Genomic DNA, 22,577 nt, shown 5'->3' on the forward strand with positions numbered 1-22,577 from the left:
ACAGCCATGTACACAGGTAGAGAAAAAAGGAGAAATGACATTCAGTTCAGTACACGATTCATCATTTATTATTAGCTGTCTGAAATGTACAGACAGGATGTCAATATAACCATGGCAATATAACGGCGTGAGGCTGTGTGTTGGAAGACCAACTGTATGTGTACAGTGAACAAAACATCAAAACAAACACATCACCGTTAAAGGCAGAGGTTAACACTCCTTCATAAGCAGCATTATTATGAATAGGAGTCTTAACACCAAGTACATGCCGAACACAGAACCTAAGCCACAGACATTTAAGTGGTTCAACTATTACCACAGTAGTGGTATGTGCTTTTCCTATAGGACATATCTGCATATAGCTGCTCAAAGGTTGAGAAAAGGTCATATCACCCTATCAGAGGGCATTTCCTGTTAACGTTTGACCTATAGGCGGCACATGCATGAACTGTAAAGAACCTTTCAAGCCTGTCACATGACATCCCAGAGCATTTGATCCACAATGCACCATTTCACACGTTCTAGAATGTTGCGATTGTTAAATGGAACCAGTTCTATTATAAAAGAAGTTCAGAAGCGTTGTGGTCGTCTGTAGATAGGAGGTCTGGGGGCTCGTATGTAGAATTCATTTTACACAAACTTTTCACTCAACTTCTGGCAATGCTTCACTTTCAAGTGCTCTGAAACATTTTTTTAAAACCAAAGTGCACACAGTCATCTTTTCTACATTTTCAAAACCGGAAATGGCACAATAAAATAAATAAAAGGCAACCGAACGATCGCCAGAAGAGTGAAATACTTCGACTAGAGGTCTGCGCTCAGATTGTTTAAAGATGTCTCAGTAATCTGAGGAGGAGAGAAGATGGACAGAAACCAGTTATACTGTTGATCATTAACATTGATTGCAGTGAACACGTGTCATATCGTCGCTCTTCTAAATTTGACAACCAATAGACGGTTAGAGCACTGCTTATAGAGAAAGGGTGTGTTGTCACAGAAGGGGGTGCTTGACGAGACCACACGTGACAATTAACAGTACTTCCTGTGGTGGACAGGAAGCAGCTGGATGCGGAGGGCGGGGCCTTACTGGACCTTGGACACTGTCTCATGGATGGACTCTGCGACATAGTCGATGTTCTTGGAGGTGAGGCCACACATGTTGATACGACCGCTGGCCATCAGGTAGACATGCTTCTCCTTAATCATGTACTGCACCTGCTTAGCTGTAGGGAGGAAGGAGAGGGAGAACGAGAGGAGGAAGGAAGGAGAGGGAGAAAGGAGAGGGAGAACGAGAGGGAGGGAGGAAGGAGAGGGAGAAAGAGAGGGAGAAAGAAGAGGGAGAAAGGAGAGGGAGAAAGGAGAGGGAGGGAGGAAGGAGAGGGAGAAAGAGGGAGGAAGGAGAGAGAGACAGGAGAGGGAGGAGGGAGACAGGAGAGGGAGAAAGAGAGGGAATGTTATTAAAATTTACAGTCAACTGTCTATGTTGATCATGTAATCAATCTGCTTAGCTGTAGACTGTAGGGAGAGAGAGAGAGAGGAAAAATATGTAACTTGTAGAAGTGTATCTGTGTGTGAGGATCTGTGTGTGTAGTTGAGCGTGGATGTTTCTGTAACTTACATGTACATGTCTGGGTACATGTCTGTGTGTTTGGGAAACTCTTACGGTTCAGTCTGGTGAAGCTGAACATGCCGGTCTGCTAGGAGGTGTCTGGGTACATGTCTGTGTGTCTGGGGAACTCTTACGGTTCAGTCTGGTGAAGCTGAACATGCCGGTCTGCTAGGAGGTGCCTGGGTACATGTCTGTGTGTTTGGGAAACTCTTACGGTTCAGTCTGGTGAAGCTGAACATGCCGGTCTGCTAGGAGGTGCCTGGGTACATGTCTGTGTGTTTGGGAAACTCTTACGGTTCAGTCTGGTGAAGCTGAACATGCCGGTCTGCTAGGAGGTGCCTGGGTACATGTCTGTGTGTTTGGGAAACTCTTACGGTTCAGTCTGGTGAAGCTGAACATGCCGGTCTGCTAGGAGGTGCCTGGGTACATGTCTGTGTGTTTGGGAAACTCTTACGGTTCAGTCTGGTGAAGCTGAACATGCCGGTCTGCTAGGAGGTGCCTGGGTACATGTCTGTGTGTTTGGGAAACTCTTACGGTTCAGTCTGGTGAAGCTGAACATGCCGGTCTGCTTGGAGGTGCCTGGGTACATGTCTGTGTGTTTGGGAAACTCTTACGGTTCAGTCCGGTGAAGCTGAACATGCCGGTCTGCTTGGAGGTGCCTGGGTACATGTCTGTGTGTTTGGGAAACTCTTACGGTTCAGTCCTGTGAAGCTGAACATGCCGATCTGCTGAGTGATGTGGTCCCAGGTGCCAGGCGTCCCCAGAGCAATTAGCTTAGCCTTCAACTGGTCTCTCATCAACAATACACGGTCAGCCATGGTCTTTACATTACCCTTCCTACAGGGGGAGGAGGGAGAAGAGAGAGAGAGTTGGTTAGTTCAGCCTTCAGCTGGTCTCATCAACAGGACGTTACCCTTCCTACAGGGGGAGGAGGGAGAAGAGAGAGAGAGTTGGTTAGTTCAGCCTTCAGCTGGTCTCATCAACAGGGCGTTACTCTTCCTACAGGGGGAGGAGGGAGAAGAGAGAGTTGGTTAGTTCAGCCTGTCTCATCAACAGGACGTTACCCTTCCTACAGCCATGGGGAGTGGGACAGCTTCAACACTCTATATCACTGATCTGAATGGGAACGGCAGTCTTAGAAAAATCTGCCACCAACAGAACGTGGCTTACAACAATCCCCCAATAAGGAAGCACAGTTATTAAAGTCTAACAATCCCCCAATAAGGAAGCACAGTTATTAAAGTCTAACAATCCCTAATAAGGAAGCACAGTTATTAAAGTCTAACAATCCCCAATAAGGAAGCACAGTTATTAAAGTCTAACAATCACCCAATAAGGAAGCACAGTTATTAAAGTCTAACAATCCCCCAATAAGGAAGCAGAGTTATTAAAGTCTAACAATCACCCAATAAGGAAGCACAGTTATTAAAGTCCAACAATCACCCAATAAGGAAGCACAGTTATTAAAGTCCAACAATCCCCAATAAGGAAGCACAGTTATTAAAGTCCAACAATCCCCAATAAGGAAGCACAGTTATTAAAGTCCAACAATCCCCCAATAAGGAAGCACAGTTATTAAAGTCCAACAATCCCCCAATAAGGAAGCACAGTTATTAAAGTCCAACAATCCCCAATAAGGAAGCACAGTTATTAAAGTCTAACAATCCCCCAATAAGGAAGCACAGTTATTAAACTCTAACAATCCCCCAATAAGGAAGCATAGTTATTAAAGTCTAACAATCCCCCAATTAGGAAGCACAGTTATTAAAGTCCAACAATCCCCAATAAGGAAGCACAGTTATTAAAGTCCAACAATCCCCAATAAGGAAGCACAGTTAATAAAGTCCAACAATCCCCCAATAAGGAAGCACAGTTATTAAAGTCCAACAATCCCCAATAAGGAAGCACAGTTATTAAAGTCTAACAATCCCCCAATAAGGAAGCACAGTTATTAAAGTCTAACAATCCCCCAATAAGGAAGCAGAGTTATTAAAGTCTAACAATCCCCCAATAAGGAAGCACAGTTATTAAAGTCCAACAATCCCCAATAAGGAAGCACAGTTATTAAAGTCTAACAATCCCCCAATAAGGAAGCACAGTTATTAAAGTCTAACAATCCCCCAATAAGGAAGCAGAGTTATTAAAGTCCAACAATCCCCCAATAAGGAAGCACAGTTATTAAAGTCCAACAATCCCCCAATAAGGAAGCACAGTTATTAAAGTCTAACAATCCCCCAATAAGGAAGCACAGTTATTAAAGTCCAACAATCCCCAATAAGGAAGCACAGTTAATAAAGTCCAACAATCCCCCAATAAGGAAGCACAGTTATTAAAGTCCAACAATCCCCAATAAGGAAGCACAGTTATTAAAGTCTAACAATCCCCCAATAAGGAAGCACAGTTAATAAAGTCCAACAATCCCCAATAAGGAAGCACAGTTATTAAAGTCCAACAATCCCCCAATAAGGAAGCACAGTTATTAAAGTCTAACAATCCCCCAATAAGGAAGCACAGTTAAAGTCTAACAATGGAGCAGTTGTCAAAACTTGGACTGTACCATTCAGTGAACTCCTCAGGGTTAACTTAGAAGGGTGTGTTGTTGGACTGTACCATTCTGTGAAGAGAATTGGGTTGTTGAGTATAAAGGGTTATATTTTTGACCGTACCATTCAATGAACAGATCAGGGTTGTTGAGTGTGATGGCTACGATGCGCGCTCCCTGGGAGGGAGGGTTGGACCAGGTGGTCCTGACGATCTTCTCCATCTGGGACAGAACACGGGCCAGGTTGTCTTTATCCTGGGCCACTACCGTCAGGTTACCAACACGCTCATCTGGAGGAGGAAGGAACAAAATGGAGGATTAGCGTCAGACTGGCTGAGCGTTTGTGAGACAGAGATGAAAAATGTAAGCAAAAACTGTGGCCATTGGAACACAGCAGCAGACTGTGTGTGTGTGTGTGTGTGTGTGTGTGTGTGTGTGTGTGTGTTACATGTTGGTGTTCATGTCTATGTATAATATATGCCATTTAACAGACATTTTTATCCACTTCACGTATGGGTGGTCCCGGGAATTGAACCCACTATCCTGGCGTTACAAGCACCATGCTCTACCACCGGAGACACAGAGGACCACGATGCACGTGTCTGTCTATAGACTCACTGTAGAGGCCAAAGTTCTTTGAGAAGGACTGGGCACAGAGCAGCTCAAATCCTTCAGAGACAAAGTAGCGGATGGCCCAGGCATCTTTATCCAGACTGCCTGATGCAAAACCCTGGTAGGCTGAGTCAAAGAACACAAACAGCTTCCTCCTCTGGAGGAGGAGGGAGGAGAAGGGACACAGAGAGAGGAGGGAGGAGAAGGGACACAGAGAGAGGAGGGAGGAGAAGGAACACAGAGAGAGGAGAAGGAACACAGAGAGAGGAGAAGGAACACAGAGAGAGGAGAAGGAACACAGAGAGAGGAGGGAGGAGAAGGAACACAGAGAGAGGAGGGAGGAGAAGGAACACAGAGAGAGGAGGGAGGAGAAGGAACACAGAGAGAGGAGGGAGGAGAAGGAACACAGAGAGAGGAGGGAGGAGAAGGAACACAGAGAGAGGAGGGAGGAGAAGGAACACAGAGAGAGGAGGGAGGAGAAGGAACACAGAGAGAGGAGGGAGGAGAAGGGACACAGAGAGAGGAGGGAGGAGAAGGGACACAGAGAGAGGAGGGAGGAGAAGGGAAAGAGAGAGAATTGAATTGAGAGGGAAGAAAGGAAAAACAAAACGTTACCTCAAAATATAAATGAGCCTGATGGATAATGGTTGTGATTATGAGATGTCTGTTCTCCTGGGGAGTATTCATTAGTCTCAGACTGTCGTCACAGAACAGAAACAATTTCATCCAAATGGAAAACTTTTTGCATTGAAAACTAGAGTTTGTATTGAACAGACTCAGGTAGGTCCCTACCCGTTTGGTTCCGTTTGGTTCCTAGTGAATACACTCCTGCTGTCTCCCCTGTCTCACCTTCATGACCTCAGAGATCGTCTTCCATTCGTCAGGTGTGGGGTCTGTCCCCGTGGGGTTGTGGGCACAGGCATGGAGCACAAAGATAGAATGTTCTGGAGCGTTCTGACAAAATAACACAGACCCACATCAATTATCAAGGACAGGATTAGGGATGTGCATTTGAAAGAATGTCAAGTAATCTCATGAAAATTATTTTGAGTCGTCAAATGTTAGTGTGAAACGGGGCTGACGGCAAAACAGTTTGCAGGGTGTCATCAGTTGTTCAGATTACTGGTCGTTTTGATACACAACTGAAAACAAAACAGTTTGCAGGGTGTTATCAGTTGTTCAGATTCCTGGTTGTTTTGATACACAACTGAAAACAAAACCGTTTGCAGGGTGTCATCAGTTGTTCAGATTACTGGTCGTTTTGATACACAACTGAAAACAAAACCGTTTGCAGGGTGTTATCAGTTTTTCAGATTCCTGGTTGTTTTGATACACAACTGAAAACAAAACCGTTTGCAGGGTGTTATCAGTTGTTCAGATTACTGGTTGTTTTGATACACAACTGAAAACAAAACAGTTTGCAGGGTGTTATCAGTTGTTCAGATTACTGGTTGTTTTGATACACAACTGAAAACAAAACAGTTTGCAGGGTGTTATCAGTTGTTCAGATTACTGGTTGTTTTGATATACAGCTGAAATATTAACGCAAGACGATCATCCATAGCTTGTTGTAGACTAAATCGTGCATGATGTCGCTCTAACTCAAGTCCCACCATCCCTACTCAACCCTCCATCCCTACCCCTCCCTCCCTCCATCCATCCCTCCCTCCCTCCCTCCAACCCTACCCCTCCCTCCAACCCTACCCCTCCCTCCCTGCCCCTCCCTCCAACCCTGCCCCTCCCTCCAAAACTACCCTTCCCTCCATCCCTCCCCCTCCCCCTCCCTCCCTCCAACCCTACCCCTCCCTTCAACCCTACCCCACATCCCTACCCCACCCTCCATCCCTACCCCTTCCTCCCTACACATCCCTACCCCTCCCTCCAACCCTACCCCACCCTCCCTGCCCCTCCCTAACCCTCCTTCCATCCAACCCTACCCCTCCCTCCATCCCTGCCCCTCCCTCCAACCCTACCCCTCCCTTCAACCCTACCCCACCCTCCATCCCTACACATCCCTACCCCTCCCTCCCTCCATCCCTACACATCCCTACACATCCCTACCCCTCCCTCCAACCCTACCCCACCCTCCCTGCCCTTCCCTCCATCCCTGCCCCTCGCTCCATCCAACCCTACCCCTCCCTCCCTCCATCCAACCCTACCCCTCCCTCCCTCCCTACCCCTCCCTCCCTACCTCCATCCCTGCCCCTCCCTCCATCCCTACCCCTCCAACCATCCCTACCCCACCCTCCCTCCATCCATCCATCCCTGCCCCTCCCTCCATCCCTACCCCTCCCTCCAACCCTACCCCACCCTCCCTAACCCTCCCTCCATCCCTACCCCACCCCTCCTAACCCTCCCTCCATCCCTACCCCACCCCTCCCTCCATCCCTGCCCCTCCCTCCCTCCATCCCTACACATCCCTACACATCCCTACCCCTCCCTCCAACCCTACCCCACCCTCCCTGCCCTTCCCTCCATCCCTGCCCCTCGCTCCATCCAACCCTACCCCTCCCTCCCTCCATCCAACCCTACCCCTCCCTCCATCCCTACCCCTCCCTCCCTCCATCCCTGCCCCTCCCTCCATCCCTACCCCTCCAACCCTACCCCACCCTCCCTCCATCCATCCCTGCCCCTCCCTCCATCCCTACCCCTCCCTCCAACCCTACCCCACCCTCCCTAACCCTCCCTCCATCCCTACCCCACCCCTCCTAACCCTCCCTCCATCCATCCCTACCCCTCCCTCCATCCCTACCCCACCCTCCCTACCCCTCCCTCCATCCCTCTCTCTCTCTCTCACCTCCAGGTCATCCATTATACCGGTCACGTCCAGGCCTTTCTTTTCTCCGTCCCAGTAGTGGTAGGGGCGGATATCTTTAAACCCAGCATCAGAAAACACTGCATTGTGGTTCTCTATAGGGCGAGAGAAGCAGAAGAAGGAGAAGATGAAGAAGATGGTGAGGCGGTGGAGAAGAGGGTATTTGTTCAGTGTGTTGGCGCTCTTAAGGGGATGATGACTCAATAGAAGTAGAATATGTTGATTGGGCTCTGTGTGTCTGCTGCTGTGTCTCAGTTTTCTTGTTGTCTAAACAGTCCTTATTGGCCCTACGGTTATCTTGTTGTCTAAACAGTCCTTATTGGCCCTACGGTTATCTTGTTGTCTAAACAGTCCTTATTGGCCCTACGGTTATCTTGTTGTCAAAACAGTCCTTATTGGCTCTACGGTTATCTTGTTGTCTAAACAGTCCTTATTGGCTCTACGGTTATCTTGTTGTCTAAACAGTCCGTATTGGCTCTACGGTTATCTTGTTGTCTAAACAGTCCTTATTGGCTCTACGGTTATCTTGTTGTCTAAACAGTCCTTATTGGCTCTACGGTTATCTTGTTGTCTAAACAGTCCTTATTGGCTCTACGGTTATCTTGTTGTCTAAACAGTCCTTATTGGCTCTACGGTTATCTTGTTGTCTAAACAGTCCTTATTGGCTCTACGGTTATCTTGTTGTCTAAACAGTCCTTATTGGCTCTACGGTTATCTTGTTGTCTAAACAGTCCTTATCGGCTCTACGGTTATCTTGTTGTCTAAACAGTCCTTATTGGCTCTACGGTTATCTTGTTGTCTAAACAGTCCTTATTGGCTCTACGGTTATCTTGTTGTCTAAACAGTCCTTATTGGCTCTACGGTTATCTTGTTGTCTAAACAGTCCTTATTGGCTCTACGGTTATCTTGTTGTCTAAACAGTCCTTATTGGCTCTACGGTTATCTTGTTGTCTAAACAGTCCTTATTGGCTCTACGGTTATCTTGTTGTCTAAACAGTCCTTATTGGCCCTACGGTTATCTTGTTGTCTAAACAGTCCTTATTGGCCCTACGGTTATCTTGTTGTCTAAACAGTCCTTATTGGCCCTACGGTTATCTTGTTGTCTAAACAGTCCTTATTGGCCCTACGGTTTTCTTGTTGTCTAAACAGTTCTTATTGGCTCTACGGTTATCTTGTTGTCTAAACAGTCCTTATTGGCTCTACGGTTATCTTGTTGTCTAAACAGTCCTTATTGGCCCTATGGTTATCTTGTTGTCTAAACAGTCCTTATTGGCCCTACGGTTATCTTGTTGTCTAAACAGTCCTTATTGGCCCTACGGTTATCTTGTTGTCTAAACAGTCCTTATTGGCCCTACGGTTATCTTGTTGTCTAAACAGTCCTTATTGGCCCTACGGTTATCTTGTTGTCTAAACAGTCCTTATTGGCTCTATGGTTATCTTGTTGTCTAAACAGTCCTTATTGGCCCTACGGTTATCTTGTTGTCTAAACAGTCCTTATTGGCCCTACGGTTTTCTTGTTGTCTAAACAGTTCTTATTGGCTCTACGGTTATCTTGTTGTCTAAACAGTCCTTATTGGCTCTACGGTTATCTTGTTGTCTAAACAGTCCTTATTGGCCCTATGGTTATCTTGTTGTCTAAACAGTCCTTATTGGCCCTACGGTTATCTTGTTGTCTAAACAGTCCTTATTGGCCCTACGGTTATCTTGTTGTCTAAACAGTCCTTATTGGCCCTACGGTTATCTTGTTGTCTAAACAGTCCTTATTGGCCCTACGGTTATCTTGTTGTCTAAACAGTCCTTATTGGCTCTATGGTTATCTTGTTGTCTAAACAGTCCTTATTGGCTCTACGGTTATCTTGTTGTCTAAACAGTCCTTATTGGCTCTACGGTTATCTTGTTGTCTAAACAGTCCTTATTGGCTCTACGGTTATGTTGTTGTCTAAACAGTCCTTATTGGCCCTATGGTTATCTTGTTGTCTAAACAGTCCTTATTGGCTCTACGGTTATCTTGTTGTCTAAACAGTCCTTATTGGCTCTACGATTATCTTGTTATCTAAAACAGTCCTTATTGGTTCTATGGAACCCAGGACTCCCTGGCTAAATCAATTCCATGTAAATGAGTTGGTTGTAGCCCTGCCCACTGACCCCAGGTTGGCGCGGAGACGTAGACGGGCGTGGCCGTGTTGTTGGTGCCGTTGTACCAGCGCCTCAGAAACTCTGCCCCGATCCTCAACGCACCGGTACCTCCCAACGCCTGGACAGCTCCCACCTGGAAAGAGAGAGAAAACATCAACATTTGGGCAGGGCAAGGCAGAAGACTGTGTGTGTGTTTCCCAGTCCTACTACTCATCCCCCAGGATGTGCGTGTGTTTATGTTGACTTCCACCCCACGGTGTAGAATTTGAGTTACAGGAAGTAGAATTTAATTCAGTGCAATTCAAAGAGATGCGACTGAGTCATGGAACGAGTTCTATTGAATCTGACAGGTCACACTTCCAGATACCAAATAATACAGCACTTTTCCCTGGAAACAATGTTCATCAACTCTTAACCTTAGAAGAGCCCATTATATTTCCAGGCTTCTTTTTGAAGGCCTCAGGGTCAACTTGAGGGTTGAACTAATGCTGGGAAATGTAGTATTTCCTCCATATTTAACTAAATGGAGGTGATATAATATAATAACTGAATATTCACACACAGGTTTTGTTTTCTTTGATCATACATGTCAAGATTTTGTCCTGAAAATGGATTGTTTTATATGCATGTATATAACGACATGTTTGATGTTTCAGGCACAAGGTGTATACTTGTATAGACTAGACCTAATGTAGAATAGAAGAGCCATTTGAAATGAATAGAATTTCACTCAATTCTATTTCCTTTAAGTAAAAATTGTAATTCTGTATTCTCCTAACAACTTCAATTCAATAATTCTATGGGAATTTACGAGGCAATTCAATTCTGCCCAACTCTGGTATGTATCTATGTATATACATGTGTCCCTCCCTCCTACCTACCCTCCCGTCCTTGATGGCGGGGCTGTCATCGCCCAGGGCCACCTTGGAGGCAGCAGAGCGGAGCTCAGGGAGACCCAGGATGGGAAGATACTCGTGGTTCAGACTGTTGTCCTCCACTATCATCTGCTCTACCTTCTTCACTACGGGCAGGACCCATGGTAGACAGTCATCTGTACGGTAGGCTGAGGAGAGAGAGAGAGAGAGGAGACATTATATACTGTATCTAACTATCTAGGCAGGACCCACGGTAGACAGTCATCTATACACCATCTGTATACAGGACTCCAGAGTGGCGCAGCGGTCTAAGGCACTGCATCTCAGTGCTAGAGGCGTCACTACCAAAACGGGACATGATTGGGAGTACCATAGAGCGGCACACAATTGGCCCAGCGTCACCCGGGTTTGGGTTTGGCCGTCATTGGAAATAACAATTTGTTCTTAACTGACTTGCCCAGTTAAATAAAATGTTGTATAATACACACTGTACATGTCTGTCAGCCTGCCTGCGTGGGCAGGACCAATAGCAGGCACCAGGCAGTCATTTACTGTAGGCTGGAGAGACAAACAAGCATTACAGAGTACAATAGCCTAGTTATAATGAGCCTACTTAAAAATGTTAATGGTTGATACCAAAACAACCTTTCATAATGACCACTAGCAGGCTGCAACACAGCCATAGTGCAGCAGTATGTTCACTGCATGCAGTCTGCTGTCACACCCTGCTCTGCTGGAGGTCACCCTGGCCTGAAGAATAAGTGTGTGTGTGTGTGGGGGGGGGCACAATCCTGTGCATGTGACTTCCGAGGAGCTTAATTTCCCTCTCTAAGGAAAGCCTTTCAAGGTCTCTCCTTTCCTGTCCAGGCCAGTGTGCTCTACCATTGAGGATCAAATGACAGCCATTGATATTCAGTTAACAAAGTTCACAACAAATAGCTAGACTAGCTGGCTGGCCTACACCAGGCCCTGGTCTAGTCTAAGGAGAAACTGCAGACATGTAGCCTAGCTGGCTGGCCTACACCAGGCCCTGGTCTAGTCTAAGGAGAAACTACAGACATGTAGACTAGCTGGCTGGCCTACACCAGGCCCTGGTCTAGTCTAAGGGGAAACTACAGACATGTAGCCTAGCTGGCTGGCCTACACCAGGCCCTGGTCTAGTCTAAGGATAAACTACAGACATGTAGACTAGCTGGCTGGCCTACACCAGGCCCTGGTCTAGTCTAAGGGGAAACTACAGACATGTAGGCTAGCTGGCTGGCCTACACCAGGCCCTGGTCTAGTCTAAGGAGAAACTACAGACATGTAGGCTAGCTGGCTGGCCTACACCAGGCCCTGGTCTAGTCTAAGGGGAAACTACAGACATGTAGGCTAGCTGGCTGGCCTAAACCAGGCCCTGGTCTAGTCTAAGGAGAAACTACAGACATGTAGACTAGCTGGCTGGCCTACACCAGGCCCTGGTCTAGTCTAAGGGGAAACTACAGACATGTAGCCTAGCTGGCTGGCCTACACCAGGCCCTGGTCTAATCTAAGGAGAAACTACAGACATGTAGGCTAGCTGGCTGGCCTACACCAGGCCCTGGTCTAGTCTAAGGAGAAACTACAGACATGTAGACTAGCTGGCTGGCCTACACCAGGCCCTGGTCTAGTCTAAGGAGAAACTACAGACATGTAGACTAGCTGGCTGGCCTACACCAGGCCCTGGTCTAGTCTAAGGGGAAACTACAGACATGTAGGCTAGCTGGCTGGCCTACACCAGGCCCTGGTCTAGTCTAAGGGGAAACTACAGACATGTAGGCTAGCTGGCTGGCCTACACCAGGCCCTGGTCTAGTCTAAGGAGAAACTACAGACATGTAGCCTAGCTGGCTGGCCTACACCAGGCCCTGGTCTAGTCTAAGGAGAAACTACAGACATGTAGACTAGCTGGCTGGCCTACACCAGGCCCTGGTCTAGTCTAAGGGGAAACTACAGACATGTAGACTAGCTGGCTGGCCTACACCAGGCACTGGTCTAGTCTAAGGAGAAACTACAGACATGTAGACTAGCTGGCTGGCCTACACCAGGCCCTGGTCTAGTCTAAGGGGAAACTACAGACATGTAGACTAGCTGGCTGGCCTACACCAGGCCCTGGTCTAGTCTAAGGAGAAACTACAGACATGTAGACTAGCTGGCTGGCCTACACCAGGCCCTGGTCTAGTCTAAGGGGAAACTACAGACATGTAGACTAGCTGGCTGGCCTACACCAGGCCCTGGTCTAATCTAAGGGGAAACTACAGACATGTAGACTAGCTGGCTGGCCTACACCAGGCCCTGGTCTAGTCTAAGGGGAAACTACAGACATGTAGACTAGCTGGCTGGCCTACACCAGGCCCTGGTCTAGTCTAAGGAGAAACTACAGACATGTAGACTAGCTGGCTGGCCTACACCAGGCCCTGGTCTAGTCTAAGGGGAAACTACAGACATGTAGACTAGCTGGCTGGCCTACACCAGGCCCTGGTCTAGTCTAAGGAGAAACTACAGACATGTAGACTAGCTGGCTGGCCTACACCAGGCCCTGGTCTAGTCTAAGGGGAAACTACAGACATGTAGACTAGCTGGCTGGCCTACACCAGGCCCTGGTCTAGTCTAAGGGGAAACTACAGACATGTAGACTAGCTGGCTGGCCTACACCAGGCCCTGGTCTAGTCTAAGGAGAAACTACGGACATGTAGACTAGCTGGCTGGCCTACACCAGGCCCTGGTCTAGTCTAAGGAGAAACTACAGACATGTAGACTAGCTGGCTGGCCTACACCAGGCCCTGGTCTAGTCTAAGGAGAAACTACAGACATGTAGGCTAGCTGGCTGGCCTACACCAGGCCCTGGTCTAGTCTAAGGAGAAACTACAGACATGTAGGCTAGCTGGCTGGCCTACACCAGGCCCTGGTCTAGTCTAAGGGGAAACTACAGACATGTAGGCTAGCTGGCTGGCCTACACCAGGCCCTGGTCTAGTCTAAGGAGAAACTACAGACATGTAGGCTAGCTGGCTGGCCTACACCAGGCCCTGGTCTAGTCTAAGGGGAAACTACAGACATGTAGACTAGCTGGCTGGCCTACACCAGGCCCTGGTCTAGTCTAAGGGGAAACTACAGACATGTAGACTAGCTGGCTGGCCTACACCAGGCCCTGGTCTAGTCTAAGGAGAAACTACAGACATGTAGCCTAGCTGGCTGGCCTACACCAGGCCCTGGTCTAGTCTAAGGAGAAACTACAGACATGTAGCCTAGCTGGCTGGCCTACACCAGGCCCTGGTCTAGTCTAAGGAGAAACTACAGACATGTAGGCTAGCTGGCTGGCCTACACCAGGCCCTGGTCTAGTCTAAGGAGAAACTACAGACATGTAGACTAGCTGGCTGGCCTACACCAGGCCCTGGTCTAGTCTAAGGAGAAACTACAGACATGTAGACTAGCTGGCTGGCCTACACCAGGCCCTGGTCTAGTCTAAGGAGAAACTACAGACATGTAGGCTAGCTGGCTGGCCTACACCAGGCCCTGGTCTAGTCTAAGGAGAAACTACAGACATGTAGACTAGCTGGCTGGCCTACACCAGGCCCTGGTCTAGTCTAAGGAGAAACTACAGACATGTAGACTAGCTGGCTGGCCTACACCAGGCCCTGGTCTATTCTAAGGAGAAACTACAGACATGTAGGCTAGCTGGCTGGCCTACACCAGGCCCTGGTCTAGTCTAAGGGGAAACTACAGACATGTAGGCTAGCTGGCTGGCCTATACCAGGCCCTGGTCTAGTCTAAGGGGAAACTACAGACATGTAGACTAGCTGGCTGGCCTACACCAGGCCCTGGTCTAGTCTAAGGAGAAACTACAGACATGTAGACTAGCTGGCTGGCCTACACCAGGCCCTGGTCTAGTCTAAGGAGAAACTACAGACATGTAGGCTAGCTGGCTGGCCTACACCAGGCCCTGGTCTAGTCTAAGGAGAAACTACAGACATGTAGGCTAGCTGGCTGGCCTACACCAGGCCCTGGTCTAGTCTAAGGAGAAACTACAGACATGTAGGCTAGCTGGCTGGCCTACACCAGGCCCTGGTCTAGTCTAAGGAGAAACTACAGACATGTAGGCTAGCTGGCTGGCCTACACCAGGCCCTGGTCTAGTCTAAGGGGAAACTACAGACATGTAGCCTAGCTGGCTGGCCTACACCAGGCCCTGGTCTAGTCTAAGGAGAAACTACAGACATGTAGACTAGCTGGCTGGCCTACACCAGGCCCTGGTCTAGTCTAAGGAGAAACTACAGACATGTAGACTAGCTGGCTGGCCTACACCAGGCCCTGGTCTAGTCTAAGGAGAAACTACAGACATGTAGACTAGCTGGCTGGCCTACACCAGGCCCTGGTCTAGTCTAAGGAGAAACTACAGACATGTAGACTAGCTGGCTGGCCTACACCAGGCCCTGGTCTAGTCTAAGGAGAAACTACAGACATGTAGACTAGCTGGCTGGCCTACACCAGGCCCTGGTCTAGTCTAAGGGGAAACTACAGACATGTAGACTAGCTGGCTGGCCTACACCAGGCCCTGGTCTAGTCTAAGGAGAAACTACAGACATGTAGCCTAGCTGGCTGGCCTACACCAGGCCCTGGTCTAGTCTAAGGAGAAACTACAGACATGTAGACTAGCTGGCTGGCCTACACCAGGCCCTGGTCTAGTCTAAGGGGAAACTACAGACATGTAGACTAGCTGGCCTACACCAGGCCCTGGTTTAGTCTAAGGAGAAACTACAGACATGTAGACTAGCTGGCTGGCCTACACCAGGCCCTGGTCTAGTCTAAGGAGAAACTACAGACATGTAGCCTAGCTGGCTGGCCTACACCAGGCCCTGGTCTAGTCTAAGGAGAAACTACAGACATGTAGACTAGCTGGCTGGCCTACACCAGGCCCTGGTCTAGTCTAAGGAGAAACTACAGACATGTAGACTAGCTGGCTGGCCTACACCAGGCCCTGGTCTAGTCTAAGGAGAAACTACAGACATGTAGACTAGCTGGCTGGCCTACACCAGGCCCTGGTCTAGTCTAAGGAGAAACTACAGACATGTAGGCTAGCTGGCTGGCCTACACCAGGCCCTGGTCTAGTCTAAGGAGAAACTACAGACATGTAGGCTAGCTGGCTGGCCTACACCAGGCCCTGGTCTAGTCTAAGGGGAAACTACAGACATGTAGACTAGCTGGCTGGCCTAAACCAGGCCCTGGTCTAGTCTAAGGAGAAACTACAGACATGTAGACTAGCTGGCTGGCCTACACCAGGCCCTGGTCTAGTCTAAGGGGAAACTACAGACATGTAGACTAGCTGGCTGGCCTACACCAGGCCCTGGTCTAGTCTAAGGGGAAACTACAGACATGTAGACTAGCTGGCTGGCCTACACCAGGCCCTGGTCTAGTCTAAGGGGAAACTACAGACATGTAGACTAGCTGGCTGGCCTACACCAGGCCCTGGTCTAGTCTAAGGGGAAACTACAGACATGTAGACTAGCTGGCTGGCCTACACCAGGCCCTGGTCTAGTCTAAGGGGAAACTACAGACATGTAGGCTAGCTGGCTGGCCTACACCAGGCCCTGGTCTAGTCTAAGGGGAAACTACAGACATGTAGGCTAGCTGGCTGGCCTACACCAGGCCCTGGTCTAGTCTAAGGGGAAACTACAGACATGTAGACTAGCTGGCTGGCCTACACCAGGCCCTGGTCTAGTCTAAGGAGAAACTACAGACATGTAGACTAGCTGGCTGGCCTACACCAGGCCCTGGCCTAGTCTAAGGGGAAACTACAGACATGTAGACTAGCTGGCTGGCCTACACCAGGCCCTGGTCTAGTCTAAGGGGAAACTACAGACATGTAGACTAGCTGGCTGGCCTACACCAGGCCCTGGTCTAGTCTAAGGGGAAACTACAGACATGTAGGCTAGCTGGCTGGCCTACACCAGGCCCTGGTCTAGTCTAAGGGGAAACATGTACTAGACATGTATGTAGACTAGCTGGCTGGCCTACACCAGGCCCTGGTCTAGTCTAAGGAGAAACTACAGACATGTAGACTAGCTGGCTGGCCTACACCAGGCCCTGGCCTAGTCTAAGGGGAAACTACAGACATGTAGACTAGCTGGCTGGCCTACACCAGGCCCTGGTCTAGTCTAAGGAGAAACTACAGACATGTAGACTAGCTGGCTGGCCTACACCAGGCCCTGGCCTAGTCTAAGGGGAAACTACAGACATGTAGGCTAGCTGGCTGGCCTACACCAGGCCCTGGTCTAGTCTAAGGAGACACTACAGACATGTAGACTAGCTGGCTGGCCTACACCAGGCCCTGGTCTAGTCTAAGGGGAAACTACAGACATGTAGACTAGCTGGCTGGCCTACACCAGGCCCTGGTCTAGTCTAAGGGGAAACTACAGACATGTAGACTAGCTGGCTGGCCTACACCAGGCCCTGGCCTAGTCTAAGGGGAAACTACAGACATGTAGACTAGCTGGCTGGCCTACACCAGGCCCTGGTCTAGTCTAAGGAGAAACTACAGACATGTAGGCTAGCTGGCTGGCCTACACCAGGCCCTGATCTAGTCTAAGGGGAAACTACAGACATGTAGCCTAGCTGGCTGGCCTACACCAGGCCCTGGTCTAGTCTAAGGGGAAACTACAGACATGTAGACTAGCTGGCTGGCCTACACCAGGCCCTGGTCTAGTCTAAGGGGAAACTACAGACATGTAGACTAGCTGGCTGGCCTACACCAGGCCCTGGCCTAGTCTAAGGGGAAACTACAGACATGTAGACTAGCTGGCTGGCCTACACCAGGCCCTGGTCTAGTCTAAGGAGAAACTACAGACATGTAGGCTAGCTGGCTGGCCTACACCAGGCCCTGGTCTAGTCTAAGGGGAAACTACAGACATGTAGCCTAGCTGGCTGGCCTACACCAGGCCCTGGTCTAATCTAAGGAGAAACTACAGACATGTAGACTAGCTGGCCTACACCAGGCCCTGGTCTAGTCTAAGGAGAAACTACAGACATGTAGACTAGCTGGCTGGCCTACACCAGGCCCTGGTCTAGTCTAAGGGGAAACTACAGACATGTAGGCTAGCTGGCTGGCCTACACCAGGCCCTGGTCTAGTCTAAGGAGAAACTACAGACATGTAGACTAGCTGGCCTACACCAGGCCCTGGTCTAGTCTAAGGGGAAACTACAGACATGTAGACTAGCTGGCCTACACCAGGCCCTGGTCTAGTCTAAGGAGAAACTACAGACATGTAGACTAGCTGGCCTACACCAGGCCCTGGTCTAGTCTAAGGAGAAACTACAGACATGTAGACTAGCTGGCTGGCCTACACCAGGCCCTGGTCTAGTCTAAGGGGAAACTACAGACATGTAGGCTAGCTGGCTGGCCTACACCAGGCCCTGGTCTAGTCTAAGGAGAAACTACAGACATGTAGACTAGCTGGCTGGCCTACACCAGGCCCTGGTCTAGTCTAAGGAGAAACTACAGACATGTAGACTAGCTGGCTGGCCTACACCAGGCCCTGGTCTAGTCTAAGGAGAAACTACAGACATGTAGACTAGCTGGCTGGCCTACACCAGGCCCTGGTCTAGTCTAAGGGGAAACTACAGACATGTAGACTAGCTGGCCTACACCAGGCCCTGGTCTAGTCTAAGGAGAAACTACAGACATGTAGACTAGCTGGCTGGCCTACACCAGGCCCTGGTCTAGTCTAAGGAGAAACTACAGACATGTAGACTAGCTGGCTGGCCTACACCAGGCCCTGGTCTAGTCTAAGGGGAAACTACAGACATGTAGGCTAGCTGGCTGGCCTACACCAGGCCCTGGTCTAGTCTAAGGAGAAACTACAGACATGTAGACTAGCTGGCTGGCCTACACCAGGCCCTGGTCTAGTCTAAGGGGAAACTACAGACATGTAGACTAGCTGGCCTACACCAGGCCCTGGTCTAGTCTAAGGAGAAACTACAGACATGTAGACTAGCTGGCTGGCCTACACCAGGCCCTGGTCTAGTCTAAGGGGAAACTACAGACATGTAGGCTAGCTAGCTGGCCTACACCAGGCCCTGGTCTAGTCTAAGGGGAAACTACAGACATGTAGACTAGCTGGCCTACACCAGGCCCTGGTCTAGTCTAAGGAGAAACTACAGACATGTAGACTAGCTGGCTGGCCTACACCAGGCCCTGGTCTAGTCTAAGGAGAAACTACAGACATGTAGGCTCGCTGGTTAGAAGCTACTTTTCTTTGTTGTTTCCCCCCTTCCTGCATTTCATTAATACCAAATACTGATTCATCAAGGTCACAAAACAAGCCCAACTAGTTTTTTTATAACAGTTCCTCAACACACCCTGTTTCTACGAGAATCAGTCTCTCACTGCCAACAACAACCAGTCGATATTGTCCTGTGTGGTGTTATGAGGACCTTGGCTCTGGGTTCTGTAGCTACTACCGAGGGAGTACGACCGGAAGTGACTTTCCCTAACAGGTTGAGCTAACCCCATCCCTTTCCCTAGCAGGTTGAGCTAACCCCATCCCTTTTCCCTAGCAGGTTGAGCTAACCCCATCCCTTTTCCCTGGCAGGTTGAGCTAACCCCATCCCTTTTCCCTGGCAGGTTGAGCTAACCACATCCCTTTTCCCTAGCAGGTTGAGCTAACCCCATCCCCTTTCCCTAGCAGGTTGAGCTAACCCCATCCCCTTTCCCTAGCAGGTTGAGCTAACCCCATCCCTTTTCCCTAGCAGGTTGAGCTAACCCATCCCTTTTCCCTAGCAGGTGGAGCTAACCCCATCCCTTTCCCCTAGCAGGTTGAGCTAACCACATCCCTTTCCCTAGCAGGTTGAGCTAACCCCATCCCTTTTCCCTGGCAGGTTGAGCTAACCCCATCCCCTTTCCCTAGCAGGTTGAGCTAACCCCATCCCTTTTCCCTGGCAGGTTGAGCTAACCCCATCCCTTTTCCCTAGCAGGTTGAGCTAACCCCATCCCTTTTCCCTGGCAGGTTGAGCTAACCCCATCCCTTTTCCCTAGCAGGTTGAGCTAACCCCATCCCTTTTCCCTAGCAGGTTGAGCTAACCCCATCCCTTTTCCCTAGCAGGTTGAGCTAACCCCATCCCTTTTCCCTGGCAGGTTGAGCTACCCCCATCCCTTTTCCCTAGCAGGTGGAGCTAACCACATCCCTTTTCCCTGGCAGGTTGAGCTAACCCCATCCCTTTTCCCTGGCAGGTTGAGCTAACCCCATCCCTTTTCCCTGGCAGGTTGAGCTAACCACATCCCTTTTCCTAGCAGGTTGAGCTAACCCCATCCCTTTTCCCTGGCAGGTTGAGCTAACCCCATCCCTTTTCCCTGGCAGGTTGAGCTAACCCCATCCCTTTTCCCTGGCAGGTTGAGCTAACCCCATCCCCTTTCCCTAGCAGGTTGAGCTAACCCCATCCCCTTTCCCTGGCAGGTTGAGCTAACCCCATCCCTTTTCCCTGGCAGGTTGAGCTAACCCCATCCCTTTTCCCTGGCAGGTTGAGCTAACCCCATCCCTTTTCCCTGGCAGGTTGAGCTAACCACATCCTTTTTCCTAGCAGGTTGAGCTAACCCCATCCCTTTTCCCTGGCAGGTTGAGCTAACCCCATCCCTTTTCCCTGGCAGGTTGAGCTAACCACATCCCTTTTCCCTGGCAGGTTGAGCTAACCCCATCCCTTTTCCCTGGCAGGTTGAGCTAACCCCATCCCTTTTCCCTGGCAGGTTGAGCTAACCACATCCCTTTTCCTAGCAGGTTGAGCTAACCCCATCCCTTTTCCCTGGCAGGTTGAGCTAACCCCATCCCTTTTCCCTGGCAGGTTGAGCTAACCCCATCCCTTTTCCCTGGCAGGTTGAGCTAACCCCATCCCTTTTCCCTAGCAGGTTGAGCTAACCCCATCCCTTTTCCCTGGCAGGTTGAGCTAACCCCATCCCTTTTCCCTAGCAGGTTGAGCTAACCCCATCCCTTTTCCCTAGCAGGTTGAGCTAACCCCATCCCTTTTCCCTGGCAGGTTGAGCTAACCCCATCCCTTTTCCCTGGCAGGTTGAGCTAACCCCATCCCTTTTCCCTGGCAGGTTGAGCTAACCCCATCCCTTTTCCCTAGCAGGTTGAGCTAACCCCATCCCTTTTCCCTAGCAGGTTGAGCTAACCCCATCCCTTTTCCCTGGCAGGTTGAGCTAACCCCATCCCTTTTCCCTGGCAGGTTGAGCTAACCCCATCCCTTTTCCCTAGCAGGTTGAGCTAACCCCATCCCTTTTCCCTGGCAGGTTGAGCTAACCCCATCCCTTTTCCCTGGCAGGTTGAGCTAACCCCATCCCTTTTCCTAACCTTAACCTAAGTCTTCTAACCTGCTACGTACATTTTCCCACCCTGCTGAGTAAATTCTCCTTACCTGCTATGAAAAAGTCACTTCCAGTCATAGCTGTACTCCTAGGTTCCCCAACTGGCCAAATTTGGCCCGCAGGCTGTTTTTTTTTTGGATGATTTTGGAAATCTGTTCCAAAGTATTCCCACGCACTACACAATAGTGAGATATGTGATCATATGAAAATATGTGATTATGTTCTAGTCAAATATTATATCTGTTTGGGCTTCTTGCCATACATTTGCTGTCATCAAATGACCATCGGCTCAAGAAAAACAATGGTCCCGGTGTAGAATCTAGTTCATGAGTCCTGCTGTTCTCCCTCAGTGAGTGAGAAGATACAATCACGTATTCCCTACAGCCTTGGCATTGGAAGACTGATGAATGAAATGGAAGGGTAACAATATAACCTAGTAGTGAAGGCAGAGTGATCTATTCCAAACCCAACACATGCATAACTATCTGTTCTGTACTGCATCCAGAATCATTTTCTTTCCATCAGCTACAGAGCCCACTGGTCATAGAGATCCAATTCCTAATTCTATGGCAATGGTATTCAGACCTCATCTCCAATGTTTAGGAATGACCACAGACCTTTTGGAAGGTGTGTCACCCTACGACTGGTGATAAGTTAACAGTTTATAATACACTTCTATTGCGGACTGCCTGATCTGTTCTGTATGGACCGCACGGGTTCTCGTAGAAACAATCATGAGCTCACATTGCTTTCCAGTGTCCACCAAATGTCAAACTCCAGAATGAGCAGCGTTTTATAAATGCTTTCATGATAGATACTAGCTAGATGCCCATGTATTAGCAGAAAACTATGGCTGATATATGCGGCAGTCTGGTTGCACTTGCTGTCAAACTTCGACTAGTCTGTTAGCCTGCATGCTAACGAGGAAGGTCAAAGCCATGTTAGTTGGCAAGCATTCTAATGTCATGCTACTCAGACTAGTGCCCGTGGTCCGAGCAGTTTACCCGTCTGTGTTGCACATTCTAAACGTAAGTTAGCATAGCTTGTTGGAGCTTCTCTCTCTTACCTCCGACTCCCAAATTCACCTTCTGCGCGTGAGTGTCCTCTCTGAAATCGGCAGTCAGTTTAAAAACGGCCACTGGAGGGGCTTGAGGTACTTCGGCGAATATAGACATTATTATAACGGATCCCGGTACAGAGCAGGAGAAGGGGAGAGAGTCGTTCTTGTTCAGTACCTCGCCGGTAGGCTGCAGCGGTGAGACAGGCGATTGAGCTTCACCTTCAAAGCGCTACAAGGTACCACTGTGAAGCAGGAAAGAATAACTAAGTACTTCCGGGTCAGATTAAAGAGACAGTGCAAAGCCTAAATGGTCAACAATTGTTTTGTGTGTGTTCTCATATCATTTATTGCACTGTACGTTGTGTTGCATTGAAAGGGGGGTCCAGTTTACTCAGACTTCTAGTTTCCAAATCTACAGAGTTTACACCCAGAGGAGCGCCCTGCCCCTTTCTTGCTAAGTATTGCTTATTCTTTCTGGCGGAACGGAGGTCTACAAGGCAAACTGGAACCAATGTCTGGATCGGGCGTCAACCCAATGACCAATGAGATAGCATGGAATAC

General features: G+C 49.2%; 1 protein-coding gene across 2 annotated transcripts; it reads right to left on the minus strand.

The window, feature by feature from the left end:
• Positions 1 to 45: 45 nt before the first annotated feature.
• On the minus strand, positions 46 to 22,288 carry LOC139424365 (aspartate aminotransferase, cytoplasmic-like). Of its 2 annotated transcripts, none has more exons than XM_071176110.1 (9): positions 22,023 to 22,288; positions 10,596 to 10,777; positions 9,724 to 9,847; positions 7,561 to 7,673; positions 5,613 to 5,717; positions 4,770 to 4,920; positions 4,276 to 4,441; positions 2,304 to 2,446; positions 46 to 1,223 (listed from the first exon to the last, which is right to left on the minus strand). In XM_071176110.1, the coding sequence occupies exons 1-9, from the start codon at positions 22,129 to 22,131 to the stop codon at positions 1,084 to 1,086; spliced, it is 1,233 nt and encodes a 410-aa protein (XP_071032211.1). In that variant the 5' UTR covers positions 22,132 to 22,288; the 3' UTR covers positions 46 to 1,083. The 2 variants fall into 2 exon arrangements, with proteins under 2 accessions (XP_071032211.1, XP_071032213.1); XM_071176112.1 differs by having other exon boundaries at positions 2,224 to 2,446; positions 22,023 to 22,262.
• Between the last annotated feature and the right edge of the window lie 289 nt (positions 22,289 to 22,577).

This window comes from Oncorhynchus clarkii, chromosome 13 (assembly GCF_045791955.1).
Source record: "Oncorhynchus clarkii lewisi isolate Uvic-CL-2024 chromosome 13, UVic_Ocla_1.0, whole genome shotgun sequence".
NCBI lineage: Eukaryota > Metazoa > Chordata > Actinopteri > Salmoniformes > Salmonidae > Oncorhynchus > Oncorhynchus clarkii.